Source organism: Hevea brasiliensis, unplaced genomic scaffold (genome assembly GCF_030052815.1).
Source record: "Hevea brasiliensis isolate MT/VB/25A 57/8 unplaced genomic scaffold, ASM3005281v1 Scaf160, whole genome shotgun sequence".
Taxonomy (NCBI): Eukaryota; Viridiplantae; Streptophyta; class Magnoliopsida; order Malpighiales; family Euphorbiaceae; genus Hevea; species Hevea brasiliensis.
In genome coordinates this window covers 15,511-40,147 of record NW_026614653.1, presented here as the reverse complement: position 1 = coordinate 40,147, position 24,637 = coordinate 15,511, and the positions used below count along the sequence as shown (strand labels likewise).

The 24,637-nt window shown below is 38.5% G+C and overlaps 1 protein-coding gene across 1 annotated transcript; it reads right to left on the bottom strand.

Annotated features, from left to right (window-relative positions):
• Nucleotides 1–1,012: 1,012 nt before the first annotated feature.
• LOC131176552 (uncharacterized) lies at nt 1,013–1,480 on the bottom strand. Its single transcript, XM_058141602.1, has one exon. The coding sequence runs from the start codon at nt 1,478–1,480 to the stop codon at nt 1,013–1,015; it is 468 nt and encodes a 155-aa protein (XP_057997585.1).
• Between the last annotated feature and the right edge of the window lie 23,157 nt (nt 1,481–24,637).

The window sequence follows — 24,637 nt, the reverse complement described above, 5'->3', positions numbered from 1 at the left end:
GAGGTTATGAAGGTGTGATTTTGGGGTTCCAAAAGGTTACACGGGGCGTGCAAAACTTTTACACAACCCGTGTAATTTTTTGCCTCTCCAATTCTCCCTATATTAAAATTTTATGCTACCACTATGAATGAAATGAATGTAAAAATTAAAAATAGAGCTACTTCCCCAGTTTTATACAATCTCCTCTTGCATGGTTTTGACTTGACGTCTCCTTTTATCCCTTGTCTTCGGATCCCTGCTTTTATAGAATTGGGACTTGGGGTACCTACGAAATAAAATATGAACAAACAAAAGACAAAAATAAAATAAAAGTTAAAATAACAAAAATTTAGAAATTTTGGGTTGCCTCCCAAAGAGTGCTTGTTTATAGTTTTTAGCTGGATTGTTCCCTCATTGTTCATGGTCTGTCTAAAGGGTTATCGAAGGTGTAGTTAGCTCCCTTCTCTATGGGTTCTCCCTGTTTAGTGTTTCCTTGAGGTTTGCCTTAGTGCTATTCCTCCCTTGGCTCTTTCACCTTGAAAGATTGAGCTAAGGGTATCGGTGGATTAGTTGCTAAAGATTGTGCACAAGCTGCAATTTCTGTGTTTTCATTATCAGCTGTGTGGCTGTGCACTATGCATGCTTCAAGAGGATCTTCAGGATGTGCTTTATGAAATTCCTCTTCAACTTGCTTGTCAACTATATCAACCTTAAAGCATTCATTGAGTTCAAGTTTGTGCTTCATCGTGCTGAACTGGTTGAATTCCACCTCTTCATCTCCCACTTTGAGAGTTAATCACCCATTCTTAACATCTATGATAGCTCTGGCAATTTCCAAGAAAGGTCTTCCTATGATGATAGGGATTTGGACATCCTCTTCCATCTCCAAGACAACAAAGTCAATTGGAATGAAGAACTTGCCCACCTTAATAGGGATGTTTTCTAGGATGCCCATATCATCAAGTTTAAGTTTGTGCTTCATCGTGCTAAACAAGTTGAATTCCACCTCTTCATCTCCCACTTTGAGAGTTAATCACCCATTCTTAACATCTATGATAGCTCTGGCAGTTGCCAAGAAAGGTCTTCCTAAGATGATAGGGATTTGGACATCCTCTTCCATCTCCAAGATAACAAAGTCAACTGGAATGAAGAACTTGCCCACCTTAATAGGGATGTTTTCTAGGATGCCCATAGGATATTTAACAAATCGATTAGCCAATTGTAGTGATATTATTGCGGGTTTCAATACTCCGACTTTCAGCTTTTGACATATTGATGGAGGCATTAGACTTACACTTGTCCCAAGATCATAGAGGGCCTTGTCTATTTTCATATTACCAATGAGACAAGGTATGGAGAAGCTTCCTGGATCCTTCAGCTTTGGTGGCAGTTTATTTTGTAGTATGGCACTACATTCCTCTGTGAGAGCAACAGTCTCATAGTCTTCCAGCTTTCTTTTCTTTGGCGCAATTTCCTTAAGGAATTTGGTGTAGGAGAGCATCTAAGAAAGTGCTTCAGTGAAGGGAATGTTGATGTAGAGTTTCTGTAAAACTTCTAAAAACTTAGTAAACTACTTGTCCAATTTGGCTTTCTAGAATCTCTGAGAAAAAGGTAGAGGAGGCTGATATAGCTATGGTAGCTGCTTTTTTGTCCTTGCTTCCTCTTCCTGGTCCTTTTTGGCTTCTTCCACTTTCTCTTCTGCTTGGCTTTCAGATTTATCAGAGGTTTTCTCGGTTGGTTTTTCCCCTGACTGTTCTAGAATTCTTCCACTCCTTAATATAACTGCCTTACAATGCTCCTTTGGGTTCATCTCTGGTTGACTAGACAGTTTACCAGCAGCTTTGCTTGAAGAACTTTCCTACTAAGCAATTTGATTTTCAAGCATCTTATTGTGGATGGCAAGTTGGTCCATTCTAGAAGCTAGCTACTTGATCATTTCATTTTGCTATTATTGAGCTATTAAGAAACCTTCCATCATGGATTCCATGGTTAACTTTGGTTCAGGCTATTGAGGTTGAGGAGGTGGTGGTGGCTGTGCAAAGTTTTGTCCTCTATTCTAAAATCCAAGGGGTACTGGTGGTTTGTACCCTTGCTGCTTGTTCATTGGCTGATTCTGTGAATTTGACCATGAGAAATTTGGGTGGTTCCTCCATCCAGGGTTGTAAGTATTTGAGTATGGATTGTTGAGTTGCCTCTGGTTGAAGTTTCCTCCGTTATTCACATAGTTCATCTATTCTGTGGAGGGTTCATTGAGATTGTTGCATTCTGAAGTCATATATCCTCCTCCATAGCTGTCGCAGTACTAGTTGCTTATTCCTACAGCGTTGGCTTGTATTCTGTTGAGCCTCTTCGTGAGTTAATCAAATTGAGCATTTATCATGCTTAGGGCATCCACTTCCAGGATCCTTGCTATCCTCTTTGCATTTCCCCTTTCATTTGACCATTCGTAGTTATAATACACGACCCTCTCCAGAAGTTCAAGTGCTTGTGTTACTGTTTTCTCCATTAGGTCACCTTCTGCAGCTGAATCTACTGTGCTCCTTATAGAGGGCAGCAGCCCATTATAGAAATTCTCAACTAGGAGCCAATCCTCTATGCCATGGTGTGGACATTCCCTCTGCAGGTTATTATATCTCTCCCATACCACATAGAGTGATTCACCTTCCTTTTGTATGAAGGTGTTGAGTTCAACCCTTAATCTTACAATCTTTACAAATGGGAAATACCTTGCTAGAAAAGCTTGTGAGAGGTCTTCCTAAGTGGTGAATGTTCCAACTGGTTAAGAAAGTAACCATTTCCTTGCTCTGTCTCGAAGGGAGAATGAAAATGCTATGAGTTTAATAGCTTGATCAGAGACTCCATTCATCTTGAATGTGTCACAGAGGGCAAGAAAGCATTGGAGGTGTAGTTCATATCTTCTGTAGGTGAACCTCCAAACTGGTTATGTTGAATCATTTGGAGCCATGCTGGTTTTAGTTCAAAATTGTTGGCCTCCACTGTATGTCTCGTAACACTGGGCTGGAATCCTTGTATAGATGAAGCTCCGTAATCTCTCAAGAGTCTTGGCCTATTGTTGTTGTCAGCCATGATTGGAGTTTCTGGATTTCCTTTATCTTGTTCTTGGTGTCTCCTTTCTCTCCTGATGGCTCTTAGAGTCCTATCTATCTCGGGATCCAAGTCCAAAACTTCTTCTTCTGGCTTTGTCATGCACCAGACCAAATACCTGAGAGAAAATAAAAGAAATGAAACAAATTAAATAAAACTAAATAGTAAATATAAATGCCTAAATCAGCTAAATTGCCTATTGCTTAATATTACTAAAACTAAACTCCTTGGCAACGGTGCCAAAAACTTGTTTGCCGGTTTTACAACCACCACAAGTGCACAGATCTGTAACGCTCTCACTTTATGTAGTCCATACATTCTACTGTTTCAATGACTAACCTCTATCCAGACAGTCAGGATGACTGGAACTACACTTCAACTAGAGTGAGGAGGCATAAATTGACTGAATGAAGATTAAGTAAAATTAAAGAAAAATTTTAGAAATAAAATATAATGAAACTAAATGAGTCGGTGCCCCGGTGATGGGTGACCTGATGGGAAGTTGCTGTAAAGACAGCTAATAGCCCTAAACTCGAAGGAAACCCAGTGAAATAATTTTTGGGACTCTAGAGAAGAGTCATTGAGGTTTCGATGGAATTAGAATGCTAAGGAAATTATCAAATAAATTATTAGATAGGTACAGACAATTTTAGCCTGTTAAGCAAAATGAAGGGCATTTTGATCATTTCGTCTTCAGAGATAATTTTTGACCAACTTATCCAATAAAATAAATAATTATTATAACATAAAATATGAATAAATATTATTAAAAATTTAATTGAAAATGAGTAGAAAAGAAAAGAATAGAAAATGAAGAAAATTGGAATTTTCACATCACTATGATGTCATTAAAATGCCCTCCACCAATCACCATTCAACAACACAATTAAAATTCTTTAAAAAGGGAAAAATGAGTTAAATTAATAAACTAATTTCTGGTTTCTTCTTGTTCATCCAGCCGTGACCCTCTCTTCTCTCTCCCTCCATACAAATTTTTTTTCATCTCTTCCATTCCCATAAATTCCCACCACTAAACCCTAGACTCCCTGTCACACCCTACTCCTCGTAAGATGTAACATGTTCCTGTAGTACACCAAATGAATTACCGTACTCCACCTATAGGTAACCCATTAAATATACTACAAGGGATTTTAAAATAATTTTCGTTCATTTGGAACTGGTGGGTAAAATTTTTTTCAAATATTAAAAACCTTCATTTAGAGTTCAAACATAAATCAAATTTTTGGATATTTAAAATTTCCGCTATTTTTACAAAAATTTCGGCAGAGTGCCGTCTGTATTTTGAGAAAACAGTTCTTCAAAACCTGAAAATAGAAACACTCCCAATATATTTCTTAATCACAACTCCATTTGCAACCACCAAACTTCAAATCAACAGCAATAGTAACACTTCAATTTAAAATCCAAATTTCAAATCAAGAACGAATATCTCAAAACATTTCATAACTTATGCACATTGCATTTTAAATCATTAATTTACAATCATAAGTTAATTTACAAATGCAAAATCTCAAAAATAATATTATTACAATTTTATCCATACAACTGCTGAAATTACAGAGATACATATGCATACTATCATATTTACATCAAACTAAACTACCAGGGTATAGACAAATACCCGTACAAAAATTATTCAATTATTCTCCTCTCTAACTGTAACAGCTCGCTCTGCTGCTATGTCCTTTTCTCTATATGCGACAGCAAGTTAAAGCTATCGCTGAGTATATAAATACTCAGTGGTGCACAATAAAGCATAAAATGTATAATATAAAATATTTATGAACAAATCATCATTCAACAATCTCATAATCGCATTTCACAATTTTTTTTCTCTCAAATTGCATTTATAACAAATCATAAACTTCAAGCTTAATATAGCACAACTTGATCAAACAATTTAAATAAAATAGTGTTGCCAAACAATAACACAACTTAGGCCATGACACAAAATTTCCGAACATGTGTGAACATCACGACAAGGCAAACTCACCCCATTAATCGAAATCAATGAGGGAGGTGGCTAGCTAGCTAATGAGTACTCATCCAAACTCACCCCTCAGACTAGAAAGCCAGAGAAGGAGGAAAGTAATCAAATATCAAACTCACCCCACAAGTGGAGGATGAACATATTAATATTGTCATGCCTACTGTGAATTAAAAACAATTTAAATCAAGTTATTTAAATATTTTATACAATTCACAAATCATGTTTCATTCTAAACTTTTCATTACAAAGTAGGCAACACACTATTTTTCAAAAAAGACTTTCAAAGCCATAACTAAATTCAAAACCATATTGTTCAAATATTTCATACAAATTAATAAATAATTTTCATTCCAAATTTCTATTGTAGAATAGGCAACACAACATTCTCGAAATTCATAATGAACAAAACACATTCACAATGTATAATAAATCAATTTCCATTATGAAAACTATAATTTAAAAATTTTTGTGCACAAACCTTAAACGATTCACCTCTTGGCCTTGACTCGATTCCTCGGGTTCTTTCCCGGTGTTCTTTTCAAGTGAAACACACAATTTCACAGTATTTCAGTACCACAACTTAACATAAATCTAAAAATAAATTTAACTTCACTTTTACCTAGCTCTAATGTGCTAAACTTGACGTTATTTAAATTTTGTGTTTCAGGGTTACTATTCACTATACTATTCAAGTCAATTTACTGACTTTTTAAGCCTTAATAGGTATGGGAATTCCAACTTCACTCACATACCACATTTTCATCACTAAACTTTTTGGTTTTGGTCATTTTCTCAAAATTTAAGTCTTTTAGGCAAAATTGCAAATTTTCAGTTTTGGTGTCTAAGGTTGCACTATTCCATTGGTCATTTTACTGTTGTAATTTGGCAAAACTTTCTTAATAGAAAATGTTTCCTATTGTCTTAATTTTATTTTCCTTTTTGAATCACCCCAATTAGAGTTTTGTAGCTCAATTTATAGCCATTTGAACTGTGGCTGCCGGATTGGACTTAACCCAGATTTCTGGGCAAATTTTGGTTCTGGCAGTTTTAGGTCACAAATTTTGGGTGGCCAAATGACTTGGTTAATGGCAGAATTTGAGTTTTTGTTCTTCAGGAAAGTTTTAGGTCTATATCTAAGCTGTCCACTGGTAAAAGTTCAGGTCATTTTGAGCTACCTAGCTCAAGTTATGGCCAACTGTTCATTTGCTCAGTTTGTACAGGGCAGACTGAGATTTTCTGGATTGGGTCAATTTATTCACTAGGTTCTGGTCGCTTTTTGGGCATGGTTTCTAAATGAAAATTGTGTCATTCAGTGTCTATTTTAATGCCCAATTGGTCTCATTCCAATTGGACTTGTAAATTTTCAGTTTTGGTCCCTCAAAGCGACCTTGGTCATGTTGCCAGTAGCATGACCACACTCAATCCGAATTTGATCTCAACTCCAACACTTCCAACACACTCCATTTGGTCACCATTGACCATTTCCCACTTCAAACTAGGTCAAAGATATCATTTACCAATTTCTCACATTTTTGTTTCTAAACCCTAAGTGCAAAACCCTATTTCACACTAATTGTTACATTTGATTGATTCAACACATCTAAACTTATTTACTCAACTCATTCAAGCATTCTAACAAGTTTAATGCAATCAAACTCATACAATTCATCCCCCTTCATAGGCTGGCAGAAAATCCCTTTGGTCCTCCACAAATGTTTTCTTTTGATTGTAAATAAATTTCTAGGTTACTCAAACCACAAACATAACCAATAAACTAAAATTGTCAATTTAGATTGCTTACCTCACTTGAAATTCCTCTTCCTCAATTCTCTTCTTCCTTTCTTTTTCTTTTTGTTATCAAGCTCCTTAGCAAGGTCTAAATACAAGTTTTAATTATGGAAAGTGAGGTTTCTATGGTGGGATTTAGGGTTTCTTCAAGCTCAAAATGAGCTTTAATGGAGGATGAAGTGAGGGAGAGAGGAGAGAGGCAGCAAAATGAGGAAGAAGAAGACTTTTTTGGTTTTTTTTTTTTTTGTTTTATCAATTTATGCTCTTGAAAGACCATAAAATTGAATTAATTAAATTTATTAATTATACATTTATTGCATCATGCATGATGTCATGCATGATGTCATCACCCTTCACTTTTCTTTTTCCTTTTTTTTAATTTATTTTTCTATTAGTTCTTTAATTCAATTCTCGATTCTGAAATTTTCTTTTATCTGATTTTATTTGACAGTTAGGTCAAGAGTCAGCGCTCGGGGTCAATTGACCAAATTGCCCCTCGCCGGTTCAACCCGGTTTGCAAATAATTCAATATTTCTTCCTGCTCTCTGACCTAATTATTTGACTGGCTTAACAACCTTTTTCGTGATTTTCTCTTTTCCACTGTGTTCGTAATGATCCTAAGGACCGTGGCATCACATTTTATGGTTCGAAATTTGACTTTAAATCGACTTCGCAGTCGTTCCCGAGGAGATCACCCATCGCTGTGACTCTCGGCTCGTTTAACTTCTTCTGTTCTGTTTTTCTTATTTATACTTAACTAATTGACAATTACTAATTATTTGTGTTTATGGCTTATCTAGTTGTCTTAAGTGTGATTTTAATTCTCTTAATTGTCCAGACCGACTCTGGTCACCGGAACAGTGAAATATACCAGGCTATATTAGTAGGGGTGTTACAATTCTTTCCCCCTTAAAATAATTTCGTCCTCGAAATTTTACCTGGTATCAGTCTCTGAATAGTTGTGGGTGTTGTCTCTTCATGTCCTATTTACGCTCCTAAGTAGCTTCCTTGCCTGAATGATGGTTCCTTAGCACTTTAACCAATACTATTTACTTATCAATTGCTCACCTCGTGTGCCAAGTTTCCTACGAGCTTCTGTCATAAGTTAGATTCAAATTCTTTTCAATTTTAGAGGTAAACAAATCTGTGTGCTAGTGGATCCACTCTTTCTAGGATCTCGTACGATCCTATGGGTGAGAACTTAGTTTTACTCTTTTCTTATCAAATCTCTTTATCATTTAATGTAACCTTTAGTTTATTTTAGAATATTTTAGTCTTTTTTTGCTGTTGTTTTAGTAATTATTTTCATTTGCAGTTTTTTCTTTCTTGGCCATAGGTCCATAACCATTATCTCACCATCTCCATTTATGACCAAGGCCTATGTGCCATTTTGCACTATCTTGTTTGCTTTGGTTTAACTTATTTCTTTCTTGATAAAATAGTTCGGAATATCGTTATGCATTTTAAGTAAATTGCTTGCCTTGGTGGCAATTCCTCATCTAGTATTTTTCTCATTTCTTACTGTTCTATTTATTTTTATCTATCGATATTCTATAGCTTATTTTGCACTGATGTGTAGTCATTATTTTCTTTTGTACTGAATTATAACCTTTCAATATTCTAACTTTAGAGTTTTAAATCCCAGGTTAGGATTTTCAAACTCCTTTCCAATAAGAAAACTTTATCTTATCATAACTGTACCAAAACAGATGTTGTTTGCAACTATTCTTATTCTTGTGCACTATTGGGTAGTACATAGCTTTACACAATAAATCCCAAGTCAGTACTGTAATCTGCAGCTTACAGCACAAACATTAAGAATATTGCATAGTTACTACGATACATCCCAATAGAACAAACTTCCCTATGTCTTATTTCTTTTAAATTCACTAATATCTTGAACTTATTTTGATTATGATACCCACTAACATCTATCAGCAGTAATACCCTTACCCGCATCTAAGATAACTATATTACTATAACTTACTTTTAGGTTCTCTTTCCTTAGATAATTAGGCTTACTAATTAACTTTATAAATTCTTTTGTGCTAGCAAATACTTTTCACTGACAAACTCTTCCAAAATTAATTTTAAAAAGACTAGTCACTAACATATCAATTTTTTTTTTTTTACACATATACATATCTCAGTTAAGAATTAAGAAAATACTAATAACCATACCAGAAGTCTCATCCTCGTCCCTCTGTTGCATAGTGTATACTCTCACTGGAGCATCACCTTGTCCTGGTTGATTGACAGTACTCTGACTTCCAGGTGTACTACCCCTACCTCAGCCTCTGCCTCTGCCTCTACCAACTATTGGTAAACTCTTCGGGGTATAAACTTAGGCTGATCCTTCTGCCGTGGTAAATGATCCATAACGGCATGGACTTATGCAATCCTTAGCAAAATGACCAGTCCCTCCACAATTGAAACATGCTCCTATAGCTTTATAACATACTCCACTATGTGGTTTACCATAAGTCTCACAAAGTCGGACCGACAGCGTATTTCTGCGTGTCTATTGAGTTTGCTGATCGGATTGGGATGGTTTCTGTCTAGAAGATATACCTCTACCCAATTCGCGCGAGCTAGATCCTCCAAAATGTTTTCTTTTCCCAGAGCCACTCTTAGTAACTTGACCCATAACCTTTTCAGTTTTCTCTTTCTCTTGTGTACTCTTTTTCACTGCCCATTCTGATTCTATCCTTTCCAGTTCTAGGGCTTGTGAAATCAATTCAGAAAAATTCTGGTGTCGGAACCCTACCACTTACATTCTCAAGCTAGGCCTCAACCCAGCCTCAAACCTTTTACACCGGTCTCTAGGGTTGGAGACTAAGCTTCCAGCATAATGGCTTAGCCTTGAAAAGTCCCGCTCATACTCTGCTACAGTTCTATCCCCTTGCTTCAAACTTAAAAACTCTTGCAGCTTCATGTCTACATAAGTATCAGGGACCCACTTTTGTTGAAATTCCCTTAAAAAGTCTGCCCATGTGAGGTCTGGTGGCTCTACCAGATTGTAGGGGATGGTCTTCCACCACTTATATGCATCCCCTTGCAGAAGTGATACTGAATATTCGAACTTCAACTCTTCAGCACACTGTAGTTTTCTGAAAACCCATTCCATCCTCTCTAACCACTGTTGCGCTTCTAGTGGATCCACTGTTCCTTTGAATTCTGTAGCCCCAAATTTCATTAATTTCTCATATTGCCGAGTCGAAGGCTGTGGTTGTGCTGCAGGTGCTTGTGTCTGTGCTTGAGGTGGCACATTTCCCTCCATTTTTTGAAAGAACGCAACCATCTGCTGTGCAAACTGAGCAGGGAACTGTGGTGCTTGAGGAGGAGCTGGAGTGGCTGACCCACTCACATTCTGGGGTGCTGGGGCTTCTCCTTGGGCCTCAGCCTCGACAAATTGCTCTACGGAATGATCTCCCTCTTCCATTCCATTTTCTAGAAATTTTCTACTCTCTGATAACAAACACAAGGAGGTTGACCTTCGTTAGTGCATATTCATGATGTAAATATGTCATATATATCAAACATTTGAGCAGTTGTATTTACCGACAAAATATTTCAAATTCACAGTTCAAAATTTATTTTAAAACCATTGCTCTGATACCACTAAACATGTCACACCCTACTCCTCATAAGATGTAACATGTTCCCGTAGTACACCTAATGAATTACCGTACTTCACCTACCGGTAACCCATTAAATAAACTATAAGGGAATTTAAAATAATTTTCGTTCATTTTGGAACTGGTGGGTAAAATTTTTTTCAAATATTAAAAACCTTCATTTAGAGTCCAAACATAAATAAAATTTTTGGATATTTAAAATTTTCGCAATTTTTACAAAAATTTCGGCAGAGTGCCATCTGTATTTTGAGAAAACAGTTCTTCAAAACCTGAAAATAGAAACACTCCCAATATATTTCTTAATCACAACTCCATTTGTAACCACCAAACTTCAAATCAACAGCAATAGCAACACTTCAATTTAAAATCCAAATTTCAAATCAAGAACGAATATCTCAAAACATTTCATAACTCATGCACATTGCATTTTAAATTATTAATTTACAATCATAAGCTAATTTACAGATGCAAAATCTCAAAAATAATATTATTACAATTTTATCTGTACAACTGCTCAAATTACAGAGATACATATGCATACTATCATATTTACATCAAACTAAACTACCAAGGTATTGACAAATACCTGTACAAAAATTCTTCAATTATTCTTCTAACTGTAGCAGCTCGCTCTGCTGCTATGTCCTTTTCTCTATCTGCGACAGCAAGTTAAAGCTATCGTTGAGTATATAAATACTCAGTGGTGCACAATAAAGCATAAAATATATAATATAAAACATTTATGAACAAATCATCATTCAAAAATCTCATAATTGCATTTCACAATTTTTTTTTCTCAAATTGCATTTATAACAAATCATGAACTTCAAGCTTAATATAGCACAACTTGATCAAACAATTTAAATAACATAGTGTTGCCAAACAATAACACAACTTAGGCCATGACACAAAATTTCCGAACATGTCGTGTGTACATCACAACAAGGCACACTCACCCCACTAATCGAAATCAATGACGGATGTAACACCCCCGTTTGTATAGCCTGGTAGATTTCACTGTTCCGGTGACCGGTGTCGGTCCGGACAATTAAGGGGATTAGAACCTACTTAAGACAACTAGAGAAGCCATAAACACAAATAATTAGTAATGTTCAATTAGTTAAGTATAAATAAGAAAAACAGAACATAAAAAGTTAAACGAGCCGAGAGTCACAGCGATGGGTGACCTCCTCGGGAACGACTTCGAAGTCGTTTTAAACTCAAATTTTGAACCGTAAAAAGTGACGCTGCGGTCCTTAGGACCCTTATAAACACAGTGGGAAAAAGAAAATCACGAAAAAGAACTGTTAAGTCAGTCAAATAATTAGGTCAGGGAGCCGGAAGAAATATGGAATTATTTGCAAACCGGGATGAACCGGCGAGGGGCAATTTGGTCAATTAACCCCAAGAGCTGACTCCTGACCTAACTGTCAAATAAAATCAGAGAAAAGAAAACTTTGGGATCGAGAATTAAATTAAAGAACTAATAGAAAAAAATAAAAAAAAGAAAAGAAGAAGATGGAAAAGTCAAAGGTGATGACATCATGAATGATGTCATAAAGAAATTAATTAAGTTACTTATTAATTTGGAATTTTTGGTCTTCTTTAAGCCAACATTAGATAAAAGAAAATAAAGAAAAAAAAATTCATTTTAGTCTTCTCCCTTCCCAACTTGCCGCCCCACTTCCTTCCCTAAATCCCCCATGGAAGCTCTTTCTTTAAGCTTACACTAAGCTTAATTTCTCCTTACTCAACCTTAATAACCCTCATAAAAACTTCACTAGAGCTTGTTATTGCAACTTAGGAAGAAGAATTACAAGAAGAAAGAAGAGTTAAAGTTAGGGTTTGGAGGATTTAAGAAAGGTTAGTATGCTAACTTTCAATTTTACTTCTTTAAGTGCATAATTAGTTGTGAAAGTGAGCTTAGAACTTGATTAAATGAAACAAATATGAGGGAAGGACAAACTGAATTTTCGGCCAGTTTGAAGGGAGTATGAATTGCATGAATTTAATGGGTTTGAATGAGTTTATAAACCTTCCTTAGTTGAATGATTAGCATTAAAACCATTAAGTGTGATTAATTGCAACAAAGTAGTGAAATTAGGGTTTGGAGGCCTAGGGTTTGTGAACCAAATTTTGGAGAAATGCATAAATGATATCTTTGACCAATTGTGGACTGAAAAATGGTCAATAATGACCAAAGGAAATGTGTGGGAATTATTAGAATGGGAGTCAAATTCGTAGGTCAAATGGTCATGCTGCTGGCAGCATGACCAAACCAACTTTGAAGGACCAAAATGGAAATTTTACAAGTCCAATTGATATGCCACCAATTGGGTTTGAAAATAGACATAAAAGGGCACAATTTTCATTAAAGAACCATGCCCAAAAACTGACCAAAACTTAGTGAAAAAATGGACCAAAGTGAAATGAAAGCAGGCTGCCACTGCACCAAACTGACCAAATGAACAGTAATTGTTCATTTGGTCATAACTCGAGCTAGGAATGTCAAAATGACCTGAAATTTTACCAGCACTTAGATAAGATATAGATCTAAAACTTTCATGAAGAACACCACCCCAAATTATGCCATTAACCTAGTCAAATTATTGAGCAAATTTGAATTATTGAACCTGCTACTCTGCAGAATTGCCATTGAGCAGTAAAGTTCCAATGGCTATAACTCTCTCTAGAAAACTCCGATTTAGGCGATTCTTGAACCGATGGAAACCTAAGACAGAGTAGAAAATTTCATATGAAGGAAATTAGACCAAATTATGGACTTAACTTGATCAAATTGTTGAATGAAGTTGGACAAAAAATCTGCCAGAACCAAAATTGCAGCATGAACAGTGCACGTGAACAGTAATTGTATTTTGCCTATAACTTGAGCTACAAAACTCCGATTGGAGTGATCCAAAAATGAGAATACACTTAAGACAATAAGGAACATTTTCTATGAAGGAAGTTTTGTCAAATTCGAACAGTAGATTAACCAATGGAACAATGCAACTTCGGAGCACCAAAATCGAAAATTGGCAATTTTGCCAAAATGACCTAAGCTTTAAGAAAATGACCAAAACCAACAAGTTTAATGACCAAAATGTGGTTTGTGGGTGAAGTTGGAATTCCCATACCTATTAAGCCTTAGAAAGTCAACTATTTGACTTGAATAGTGCAGTGAATAGTAAATCGAAACACAAAATTTAAAGAACGTTGAATTTAGCACGTTAGAGCTTGGTAATTGTGAAGCTAAATTTATTTTGGATTTATGTTCAGTTCTAGTACTGAAACATTGTAAAATTGTGTGTTTCAGTTGAAAAGAATATCGGGAAGGAACCCAAGGAACCGAGTCGAGGCTAAGGGATGACTCGTTTGAGGTTTGTGCACAATAAACCTTATTTAAGCATTTTACCCTTGAAAAATTGATTTAGCACGCATTATGAATTTATGAACTTTTGTGTTGCCACCTTGTAATCAAATTGTAACTTTGGAAATTGATTTGATTTTTGTATGCAATATTTGAATGAAATGTTTAAAATGGATTTTTGATTCATACTTAGCATGATAGTTACTTATTATTCCTCCTCCATTTATGGGGTTGAGATCGTTTATTTTCCTCCCTCTCTGGCTTGCCAGTTGATGTTGTAGATTGGATGAGTACTCATTAGCTAGCTAGCCACCTCCCTCATTGATTTTGATTAATGGGGTTGTAGATTGCTTTGTCATGGTGTACAACACGGCATTGATCGGAAATTTTGTGTCATGGCTTAAGTTGTGTGTGACTTTAGCAATACTGTGTTTATGAAATTGTTTGATTAAACTGTGTTTAATAGATTATTTGACAAAATGGTGTTATTATGAACTTTGATCATTATTGAAATGTGATTGAGAAACATTTGAATTGTGTTTGGCAATGAATGATTTATTTATTGCATTTTAAATTTTTATTGTGCACCACTGAGTATTTTTATACTCAGCGATGGCTTATTTTGCTGTCGCAGATAAGAGCAAGGAAAAAGCCAGTGAGTGATTGCGATTAAATCGAGGATTACATTGATCTTTTGTATGGGTATTATTTTTTGCCCTTGTAGATAAATTTTAATGTAAATATGGAAATGTTGTATGTATCAATATAAAGTCGAGCAGTTGTAAAAAAATTGTAATAATATTATTTTGGATTTTCTTCTGTAAATTTAATATTTGTTGTCGCAAGGTGTTTTGCGGTCACCTGAACGAACCCTCACCGAAGTGGGAAAGAGTGAGGAGTCGCCACTTTAATTTTGAGGGAAATTAAAGAAAACCGTTTATGAAGATAAATTGAAATGAAACCACTTCAAGCGGAGATTCTAGGTTGGGTCAGTAAGCGGGTGGGGAAGGTGTTAGGCACCCCACCTCGTCCCTTAATAAGGGTAAGTAGATTTAACTTTGCATTAGTTAGGAGGCTTGAATGGAAATGTTAATCCTTTTGACCAAAGGAATATTTGATTTTCACTAAATTTGGATTACGGATACATAAGTAAATGAGACAACCTCGGTGAATTGGTCGCATATCATTTTTGGTTTTGGGATTATTTTGCGTCTGAGTTAAAATTTGGTGTGAGAATCGGATAAGAACTCTCCTCAGATCTCTTTTAAATATTTATTAAAATTACAGTGGAGATCGGATAAGAACCCTCCTCAGATCTCTTTTGAAGTATTTAAAATTGAGGATTGAGTATCGGATAAGAACTCTCCTCCGATCTCTTTTAAGTATTTATTAAAGTTTTAGCTCGAAGATCGGATAAGAACTCTCCTCCGATCTCTTTTTAAATGTTTATGAAAATTTTAGATCGAGAAATGGATAAGAACTCTCCTCCGATCTCTTTTAAGTACTTATTAAAATTTTGAGTGAGAATCGGATAAGAACTCTCCTCAGATCTCTTTTAAATTAACGAGAGCACTGAAGGGACTTTTAGATCTCACGAATTTTAATTTCGGCTACATGTCATAAGAGCCTAAAGCTAAGGATTACGGCATTCAAAGGTCTTTGAGGATAAGGCTTCTTTTAACTAATTGATACCTTGTGACTAGGCGGGGATACTAGTGAATTTCTGACCTCCCATGTGGTCACCTTACAATACCTATTAATGCCCGAGATCTATTCTATTTAGTTATCCAAGGTTTGGTTTCATTTTGTCTTATGACGTCTTGCCTAATGACCTATTGAATTTTCCTAGTGATTCGCTTCACCATTTCCTGTCTTATTATTTAGACCTTTTATCATTATAAAAGGACTTTTAAGTTACCGTTACCTACATTTTGTTTAGTTACTTCTCGCTATTCGGGACCGGAACTCTGTGCTAAGAAGTAATGAAGATTAATCAAAGAATAGTGATTAACAAAGAAGTAAACTCGAGAATGGCCGTCTCGTGTTTAAAACATAGTATAAACTTGGTGAAAATTACAAGCAGAAAAAGAATAAATGAAATCGTGAATAAAGAAGAACATTTGATAAAATAACGATATAGCACTCACTGTAGGGAGTCGAATCTACTAAACTAACTATGGAATCACGAGAATGCAGGATTTGCGGGTTGATAGTTTGGAGGACTAAGGTTAGCCTCGAAATGAAGGATTCTTTGTTAAAATGTAAGCAGTCAAAATAACCAAGCTTGAATGGAGTTGAGCTTGGACAATATGAATGGAAATAGAAGATAACAAAGGCAGAAAGTGAGAGTGTCACGGGATAATGAGCAATTTGAAAATGAAGAATTTGGTATTCAAGAATCCCTTTGCAAGAAAACACTTGAGCTGGTTTCAAAGTTTTCTTATGAAAGCTAAAATAGCGAATGTAGTGAATTAAGTTTGAGTTCTTCCACTATAGTCCTTTGCCTTTTTCTATTTTTTTCGTCCTCCCTCGAGCAGTTTTCATGCGGTATTTATAGGGCAGGGTGGTTCCACTGAAGAGTCGAGGATCTATCTTGGGGAGATGGAGGTCGGGATTTCAAAGGACATGATCGGATGCTTGAGAATTAAGCGAATCAAAATGAGCAGCGAGATCATCCTCGGGATACTGTCTTTTTCTTCTTACGATCGGCGGTCCAAAACTTTGTTGACACAGGCGTCAGAAATTTTGGGAATAAAAGCGCGGTCTTGTCGTCTTCCTCTTTGATCCAAAGGCTCGGACTCGTCCTTGCAAGTGAGACCAACGGTGGAGATTGGGATGTCTGGGGCTGTCATGACATACTCGGCACTGTCGGCATTGTGGCGATTCTCGGGCGTGCGGTGGAGATTTAACTGCGATGCTTTAACTACCTTAGCTCACGATTACGGCGGCGGTTATTGGGATTTGTCTTATTCTCTTTGCCTTGATCTTCCCTCTTTACGATCTCCTTTACACACTCCTTTTCCGATCTCTCATCTTTGGTCTCCCATCTTAGATCTCTATTATTAGATCCTTTCCTTACTCGGGCGGTCGGTCAAAGCATTAATTTCCCCTCGATTCGAGCGTCAGCCGTTTTACGCTTAGCAATAAATGCAGTTTCTCCTATATATACCACGATGAAGAAAACTTCCCTCATTCGATTTTCCTCTCTTCCTTCTTACTTTCGATTCTATTTGCTCGTGAAGTTAAGCCATGATTGTGGTGTTGATCCCTTCAGATGGACTTCTTTGTTCCTCATTGAAAATTTACGATCCGTGATCGGATAATAGCGATAACCTTATCGATGATGGTGAGAAGGCTGAATCAATTAACCGATCTGGATTGCGGACCTCGATCGTGCGATCTCGAGTCGTTCAAGCGGCATAATCGGCGAACCGATTTTGGCGAGCAAATTGCGATGTTCCGCCGACCCTTGGCGGTTGCTCTTCCAAGTTTATTCGCTTCTCACCACATTGGGTGTTCCGACGGCTTTCCTCCACATTGGGTGTTAAAGCGGCGCCTCGGTTACAGTCGGTGACACCCTTTGGATCGATCACAATGTGACATTAGGTCCCTAGAGATCGCCCAAATGATGTATTTTGTTTTCAATGTAATCAGATCTCTATAGAACACAGAAATGATGAAATCCAATTTTAGTGTAAACCGATCCTAGAGATCGCCCAAATGATGTAATCCGATCTTTTGAAAATAAAGACTTTATTTTGTCGATTATCATCTTATTATTATTGCATTGATTATTTTCCGATCTCTAATGTGATTATCCGTCGGTTCTTTACGAATGACACTTATCCGATCCGTAATTGAAACACTGGATCTGCGCTCTATAATTAACGATCTTGGGAATATCGTGAGGCGTGTCGAGCAGTGGCGAGTCCAGCTAACCGTCTGATGCACGGAACATCGTGAGCATTAAATGCTCGGACGAGTATAAATAGGAAATTTGAGTTAGTGATTTGCTCTCTTATTCCATTTGGTCTCTCATGAACAACCCCAAAATCCTCTCGTTTTCTCAAGTTCTTAGGCCGTCAGTTCGGTAAGGGCTTTGATCTTTCTTTTAGTTTAAATTCTTTATTTCCTTTGAAAATGGCGGCGCAGGGTCGAGAAGCGGCGAGCCCTCCTTCCATTCGGTTCTCGTGGTGCGTCGATGAAGTAGAGGTGGTCGGGCCAGCGCCGACGAGAACCTCCTAGGGTCTCCGTTCGGCTCGAGGCGGACCGCACCATCGAGGCTTGTACCTTCTTGAGGAGGAGAATCTTCCTATGGGCGAGTGCCATCAATCTTGCAAGAAACCGATCTGCAATCGTTCGGCCGAGTACAATATTCGTCTGATTAAATGCGAACTTATCCGGTGTCACGGCGATCAGAGCGATCACTTCTTTGAAGAGAATGACATGGTTATGGTATACGAGGAAACGATTAAAGGCGGTCTTGGTTCCCTCTGGGCGACTTCTTCAAGAGGTCTAAAATATCACCGAGTGTGCATTGCCCAAGTTCACCTAACTCGTGGCGGATCTTAGTAGCCTTAGGGCTGTCTTGAGCTAAGGGAATCGATCCTACGGCTAAGGTGTTCGCCGGCTGCGCAGGCTAACTTCGTAGAAAGGGCGGCGAGCCTTTGGTTCTTTCGGTGAAGCCTCATTGTGGGCTCTTTACCGATCTGCCCTCCTCCCTTAAGAATTGGAAGAAGCGCTTCTTCATTACGAGGAGCAAAAATCGAAGCTGCTTTGAGGGCTTCCCCGTGTTTGGTGGCACGGGGCCCTTGATTCGAGCGTATTACCTGAACAAGGAGGAAGGCCTAATAGTGATGGGCCCGAAGAATCGGCGGCCACTCAAAAGTTCTCTGTTTAGATGCGGTGGCTTGCAGTGCATCATTGGACTATGCAGCTGATCACCGGTCAAGAACGCGGGCTTCAGCTCTCTGACCTCGGCATCGGTACTTTCTACATCTCTGATCTTTGGACCTTAGCGATCTCGCGACCTCTTCTTTGTGCGGTATGGCGGGTGGTGAGGGTTCCAAGCGGAAGAAAGAAAGAGATTTCGGAAGGTAAAAGAGATGAAGCGTTGGGTGCTTCAAACACGACCATGAACACAGGGAGATACAAAGAGGCGCCTCGACCTTGGGACCGCCGTCGCGAGAAGTCCGATCTCCTCCTCGGCGAAAGAGCGCCTCCACTTCCTCCAGTTGCTCCAAGCACGAAGGGTCCTTCTCAACCTTCTGAGGCCCCCTCCTCGTGGCGCTCAAGTCTTGTCGCTTCCACGGAGAAGAACGGACTGTTCGGGAGAACCGAGGTTTTGCCAAAGTCTTGGGGTCTTCCATACGCCTTGGGAGGATCGGGCCAGGCGTCTCGGACAATCTTGGCGACATCTGACCCGATCCATGAGTGCGAATGTAGAGTGCACAGTGAACGGCACATAGTCAGAAAAGGCTCACTGCACAGGTAAGGAGGTCGAGAAGAAGAGTCAGAAGTGGCATCCCTCCGATCCCAACTCTCATCCACTCGGGATTACATATCTCAAATTGAGGCGTATGAAGTACTATGAGGATAAGGTGGCGAGCAGGCTCATGTTACTGGTGAAGGGATCATGCTCTTGGAGAAGTCCAGCGCTCGGGCCATGAAGGCTGCTCAGTCGCTCACCTTCTTGAGGAGCTTAAGGCAAAAGATGAAGAGATGGTGGCGAGGAATGGCGGTGCTTATGTGAATGCTCACAAGGATCTCTTGGCGAGCTCGAGCGTTACCAGAGGAGGACTTCTCTTGGATGGCGACACGGCTCCGGAGGCGAGGGTGAGGATAGTGAGGAGGAGGTGAGGGTGAGGAGAAGGCGGACAAAATGTAGATCAGTGGGGTGATCCTCGGTGAATAACTGTACAAATTTTTGAAATGAAATGAAATGGAATGCCTCTTTTGTTCGATGAATGGTTGTGATCGGAAAATTTCTAAATTATTAAACACTTGATTGTTTGAGTATCTTGAAATAGCGAAAGTGATTATCAACCCAAGTGTGAGAGATCGGAAAACACAATGAGCATAAGATCGGTAGAGAACCAACGCTAAGCGGAACTTGATTAAAATTAGAAATTTGGCTTGAACATTTAAGATCGGAATCATCCTTAAGCGAGCGGAACCTTTGATTATTCTTAAACTTTTGAAAGGAGATCGGCAATAAAGCGGTAAGAAAAGATCTAGTGTCGGTTCATTTCGTTTGTCAACGAGAGATCGAGAATATACTTGGTAGTCAGGAGATTCGACAATGGGTTTGAGAGATCGGTGAGTGATTTAATAGTCAAAGGATACTTGGTATTGGGGATCTGTTTCAAAGTTTATTGATTACGGGGATCGGTTTCAAGGTTTATTGATTACGAGGATCGGTTTCAAGGTTTTATTGATTAGAGGATCGGCCAAAATATGGTGTCGACAGCTGCCCCTCTTTACATAATTTCTATTAAGGAAAAAATTTCCCGTGTAGGACTTATGTAAAGATTGAACCGTATTTTGGGCGATTAGGTGTCGAAACTAAAGCATACCTAAGTCGGTGACCTAGGGATCGGTATCGAAGTTAAATTAAAATCAACTTGGATCAAGGAACGAGAGGTTGATAACGAGGAAATGTAAATTGCGGGAAATTAAAATCAACTTAGATCAAGGAACGAGAGGTTGATAACGAAATGTAAATTGCGGGAAATTAAAATCAACTTAGATCAAGGAACGAGAGGTTGATAACGAAATGTAAATTGCGGAAATTAAAATCAACTTAGATCAAGGAACGAGGTTGATAACGGAAATGTAAATTGCGGAAATTAAAATCAACTTAGATCAAGGAACGAGAGGTTGATAGCGGAAATGTAAATTGCAAGAAAATTAAAATCAACTTAGATCAAGGAACGAGAGGTTGATAACGAGAAATGTAAATGCATGAAATTAAAATCAACTTAGATCAAGGAACCGGAGGTTGATAGCGGAAATGTAAATTGCGGAAATTAAAATCAACTTAGATCAAGGAACGAGAGGTTGATAACGGAAATTTAAATTGCGAGAAATTAAAATCAACTTAGATCAAGGAACCGGAGGTTGATAACGGGAAATGTAAATTGCAGGAAATTAAAATCAACTTAGATCAAGGAACGGAGGTTGATAACGAAATGTAAATTGCGGAAATTAAAATCAACTTAGATCAAGGAACCAGAGGTTGATAACGAAATGTAAATTGCGGAAATTAAAATCAACTTAGATCAAGGAACGAGAGGTTGATAACGAAATGTAAATTGCGGAAATTAAAATCAACTTAGATCAAGGAACGAGAGGTTGATAACGGGAAATGTAAATTGCGGGAAATTAAAATCAACTTAGATCAAGGAACCAGAGGTTGATAACGAAATGTAAATTGCATGAAATTAAAATCAACTTAGATCAAGGAACCAGAGGTTGATAACGGAAATGTAAATTGCGGAAATTAAAATCAACTTAGATCAAGGAACCGAGAGGTTGATAACGAGAAATGTAAATTGCACTTACAAAGCAAGCCTAATCAGGACACAAGAAGTTCTTCCCCAATGAAGTGTACTTATGAAACCGAAGGCCAAAGATTAATGGAGGGCGAGTTGCAAGACTTGACCTATGACCCCACTTTTCAAATGCCCTTCTTACATTTTCGACTTTTCCAGCGCCCTTGCAGGTTTTCACTTCCTTCGTCTATATGACTAGAAATGCCCTTTGGGTTTCACCTTTTTTTTTTTTTTTTTTTGCGCTTCTAGGATGCCCTTTGGGTTTTCATCCTATTTTCCTTTTGTGTACCCTTTTCTGGTCATTCCCTGCAAATCTCATAGTAAAGTATGTGAGGTTATCAATTGTTAAATCCTAATCTTATGGCAAAAATTTTAACTGATTAATAGCGCATTAGATAACGAGATTGCAGAAGGATAATGTTAAAGAATAAATATAAGGGAAAGATAGAAGCATAGGGAATGAAGTATGACTTTATTACGGTTTTAATAAAAACAAAGATAGAGTTTCAAAGAAGAAGGGTACAAGGATAGATCTCACATATTCCTTGTGGCTGGCTTTGAAATCCCTTAACTGCCATTATTTCAAGGTCTCTGAAGCCTCATGACGGTTTATTTCCCTTCTCGGTCTCATGCTTCTTTCCTTATTTCTCCCTTTTGGTTCTTGGGATGCCCTTTCGGGTTTTCACCCCTAGATTTTTTTTTTTTTTTTTTTGCTCTTTCAGGACGCCCTTTTGGGTTTTCATCCTTCACTCGTTTTACATAAAGTGCCCCTTCGGGGTTTTCGCCTTCTTTCACACATTTTGCTAGGAGCGCCCTTCCGGGTTTTCACTTCTTTTTTTTTTTTTTTTTTAACGGTGTCAGCATTCACAGGTCTCGGAAACTCTTCACCGTCCATGTGGGTTAAGATCAAGGCTCCTCCAAAAAATGCCTTTTTAACCACATAGGGTCCATCGTAGGTTGGTGACCATTTGCCCCGGGGATCGTTTTGATTTGGCAGCACTTTCTTCAGAACTAGGTCCCCGGGTTGGAATTCGCGTGGGCGAACGCTTTTGTCAAATGCTCTAGCCATTCTCATCTGGTATAACTGCCCATGACATGCTGCTGCTAACCTTTTCTCCTCCAGCAAGTTTAACTCATCCAACCTTGACTGGATCCATTCTGACTCATCAATCCCTGATTCCTTCAGAATCCTTAGGGAAGGAATTTCAACTTCAATAGGTGATACGCTTCCATCCGTAAACGGTGAGTATGGAGTTGCCGGTTGAGGTTCTTCTGAAGTCGGTATGCGTGGAGGCGTAGGGAAGCATATCATGCCAATCCCTATCGTGACCGTCATTTTCGGATTATCCTCTTGAGATTTTTGTTCGCGGCTTCCACGCTCCATTCATGCAGGGGCGGTATGGGGAGAATTGAGGTGTCGGATTTTGTATTGATCACACAATTTACGAATCTTGGACCATTGAGATTCTTAGCGTTATCGGTGGCGATTTCATTGGGGAGACCATGCGGCGGATGATGTTGCTTACGAAGAATTTGAGAAAGCGTGTTACTGCGTGATATGGGCGTATGGCGTGGCCCGACCCACTTAGAAAAATAGTCGATTGCTACTAGGATAAATCTGTGCCCATTGGATGCCTTAGGGTTGATGGGACCAATCACATCGATGCCCCACATTGCGAAGGCCATGGTGAGGCGAGGTTGAACAATTTGTGGCGGCACATTTATCGGATCTGCATAGATTTGACACTTATGGCATTTTGAAATACTCGATGCAATCCTTTTCCATTGTAGTCCAAAAATATCCCGTCGCATGATTTGCTTAGCCATCATGTGCCCATTGGCATGGGTTGCAGTTTCCCTCATGCGTCTCGAAAAGGATTTTCTTTGCCTCCTTTGCATCCACACATCTCAACAATTCGCCGTTGGAGCTTCTCTTGTATAGGGTTTCTCCTTTGGGAAGTATCCCAATGCTAATCTTGGATCATTCTTCTTTCGTTTCTTTGGCCTGGAGAATTCTGCAGTTACGATGTAGACCGAGGATGTCATGATACCAAGGTTTCCGTCGGGTTCTTCCTCAATCATGAAGCAATATCTTTGGCTCACTTCTTGCTTTAATCTTCAATATCTGAATCATCGACCCTCTTGATTTGAGCCATAACGGCTAGAGTAGCTAAGGCATCGACAAATTGATTCTTGTCTCTACTAAGGTGAGTGAAAGAGATTTCTTGAATTTCTTAATCGGCTCAATAAGTACTTACGATCGGGATTAACCGGATCCTTGGTTTGCCATTCTCCTTTGACTTGATAAATAATCGAGTGAGTCTCCATATACTTCCAACTTCACGATTTTCATTTCGATGGCGGCTGTAGACCCATCACACAAGCCGTATTCGCGGCGTTGTTGGTGCGATCAAATCTCAACTTGACTATCGGAAAGTGTTTTCCATCGGGGATATCAACACGGCTCAATTCCATTCTAGGACAAATTGTGACTCAGTCGAAATACATTTCCCATACATCGGTGGCCCCCTTCCATGATCTACTTCATTGATGTGCTCATCGGGAACTCAAAATCGAGCTTCATAATCACGGATAGGATTTTTACGCTAGGAGGTCGTGATCACACTACCTTTCACGCTTTCGGGTCATATAGACTATGTCATATTGGGAGAGTATGACTGCCATTTAGCTATCCTTCACAGCACGAATGGGCTTTCGAATACATATTTGATAGGATCCATCACGGAGATGAGCAGTCTTGTGATTCAACATGTAGTGTTTGAGGCGGTTTCTTTGTCGAGCTAGCATGACAAGTCTTTTCTAAGAAAGAGTACCTTGACTCACAATCATTGAACTTTTGCTCGGGTAATAAATAGCCCTTTCCTTTCGGCGATATCGTCATGTTGTCCCAAAACACATCCCATCGAGTTACGTTGGACTGCCATATCTGAGATCGAGGCCTCCCGCCAGGTGGAACCAACAGTGGGTTTGTGAATCTTGCTTGATTGTCTCAAAAGCCTCTTGACAAAGCTGAATCCCATTGGGTGGTGTTGTTCTTTCGGGCTGATTTAAAAATAGGCTCGGCTTTAGCGGTGAGATTGGAAATAAATCTTGATATGTAGTTCAATTTTCCCGGAAACTACGCACCTCCTTTCTGTTCTTGGGGATGGCATCTCTTGAATAGCTCGAACCT

Bases quoted from the DNA above. Each gene is read 5' to 3' on its own strand.
- LOC131176552 (XM_058141602.1), bottom strand. From the start codon at position 1,480: ATGCTCTCCTACACCAAATTCCTTAAGGAAATTGCGCCAAAGAAAAGA.